Source organism: Nicotiana tabacum, chromosome 5 (assembly GCF_000715075.1).
Source record: "Nicotiana tabacum cultivar K326 chromosome 5, ASM71507v2, whole genome shotgun sequence".
NCBI lineage: Eukaryota > Viridiplantae > Streptophyta > Magnoliopsida > Solanales > Solanaceae > Nicotiana > Nicotiana tabacum.
This window is the reverse complement of record NC_134084.1, coordinates 80,409,826-80,411,102: the sequence shown is the minus strand read 5'-3', so window position 1 is coordinate 80,411,102 and position 1,277 is coordinate 80,409,826. Positions and strand designations below refer to the sequence as shown.

Sequence of the window (1,277 nt, the reverse complement as noted above, 5' to 3'; positions counted from 1 at the left end):
GAAACTCAAACAGGAGAAATGCACATTCGAGGTCGGTTCTAGTAAATTCTTGGGGTTCCTGGTCTCGCAAAGAGGGATCAAAGTAAATCCCAATAAAATTAAAGTTATCCAGGACATCCCGAACCAATTGACAATTGCGAAGGAAGTGCAGAGATTGACTGGCAGGTCGGCATCTCTCAGCAGATTTATCTCAAGGTCCTCAGAAAAATGTCATCACTTCTTTTCACCTATGAATAAGAAGAACGACTTCATATGGACACCGTAATGCTAACAAGCATTGAAAGACTAAAAAGGTACTTATCCAGCCCTCTGTTATTGTCAAAATCGAGGGAAGGTGAGTAGTTATTATCTATCTAGCGGTCTTAGAAGTAGCAGTAAGTGTCATTTTGGTCTGATAAAAAGAAGAAGGTACGCAATTTTCCGTTTATTACGTTAGTAAGATATTGTCAGGAGATGAGAGTCGCTATCCGCACCTCAAAAAGCTAACCATGGCTCTCATAGTTGCCTCTCTAAAGCTTAGGCCTTATTTTCAATATCACCTGATAGCCATCGTTACAACCTTTCCCTTAAGGAATGTCCTTCACAAGCCTGAGTTCTCAGGTCGTTTGGCTAAATGGGAGGCTGAAGTTAGTGAATTTGACATTGAGTATAAACTGAGGACTAAAATTAAGTCACAAGTTTTGGCTGATTTCGTGACCAATTTCAGTCCGGAATTAATGCATTTGGCTGGTAAGGAAGCAGAGCTAGTGTCAGGAACAACGTTGGGAGTTGGGACCTTGTTTACGGATGGAGCTTCCAACGTAAAAGGGTCTGGACTCCGAATAGTTCTAATCACGCCTTCGAGTGAGACCCTAAGACAGGCCATTAGAAAGCTACCTTCAACTAACAATAAAGTCGAGTATGAGGCTTTGGTTGTAGGACTTGAACTAGCCCGAGGGCTAGGTTCTGAGGTCATCGAGATAAAGTGTGACTTTCAACTGGTGGTAAACCAAGTGTATGAGATTTCCAACATAAAGGAGGAATGCATGCAGCAGTACGTGAACAAAGTTTATACGTTACTTGTATGATTTAGAGAATGGCCAATCGTCCACATTCCGATGGAAGAAAATGTAAAGTAGAGGCATTAGCTAATTTGGGGTCATACACGAAGATGAAAGGCTCTGATTCTGGTACAGTCGACCAACTACTACATTCAATTTTGGATATGGACGGCTAGTGAAAAGTAAATTCGACCAACTTAATTTGGAACTGGAGAAATGAGTTCATTGAATATCAGG

General features: G+C 41.3%; 1 protein-coding gene across 1 annotated transcript; it reads left to right on the top strand.

The window, feature by feature from the left end:
* Positions 1–488: 488 nt before the first annotated feature.
* Positions 489–1,067, top strand: LOC142180828 (uncharacterized). The gene has a single exon (XM_075252920.1). It carries the CDS (start codon positions 489–491, stop codon positions 1,065–1,067), a length of 579 nt encoding a protein of 192 aa, XP_075109021.1.
* Positions 1,068–1,277: the final 210 nt, after the last annotated feature.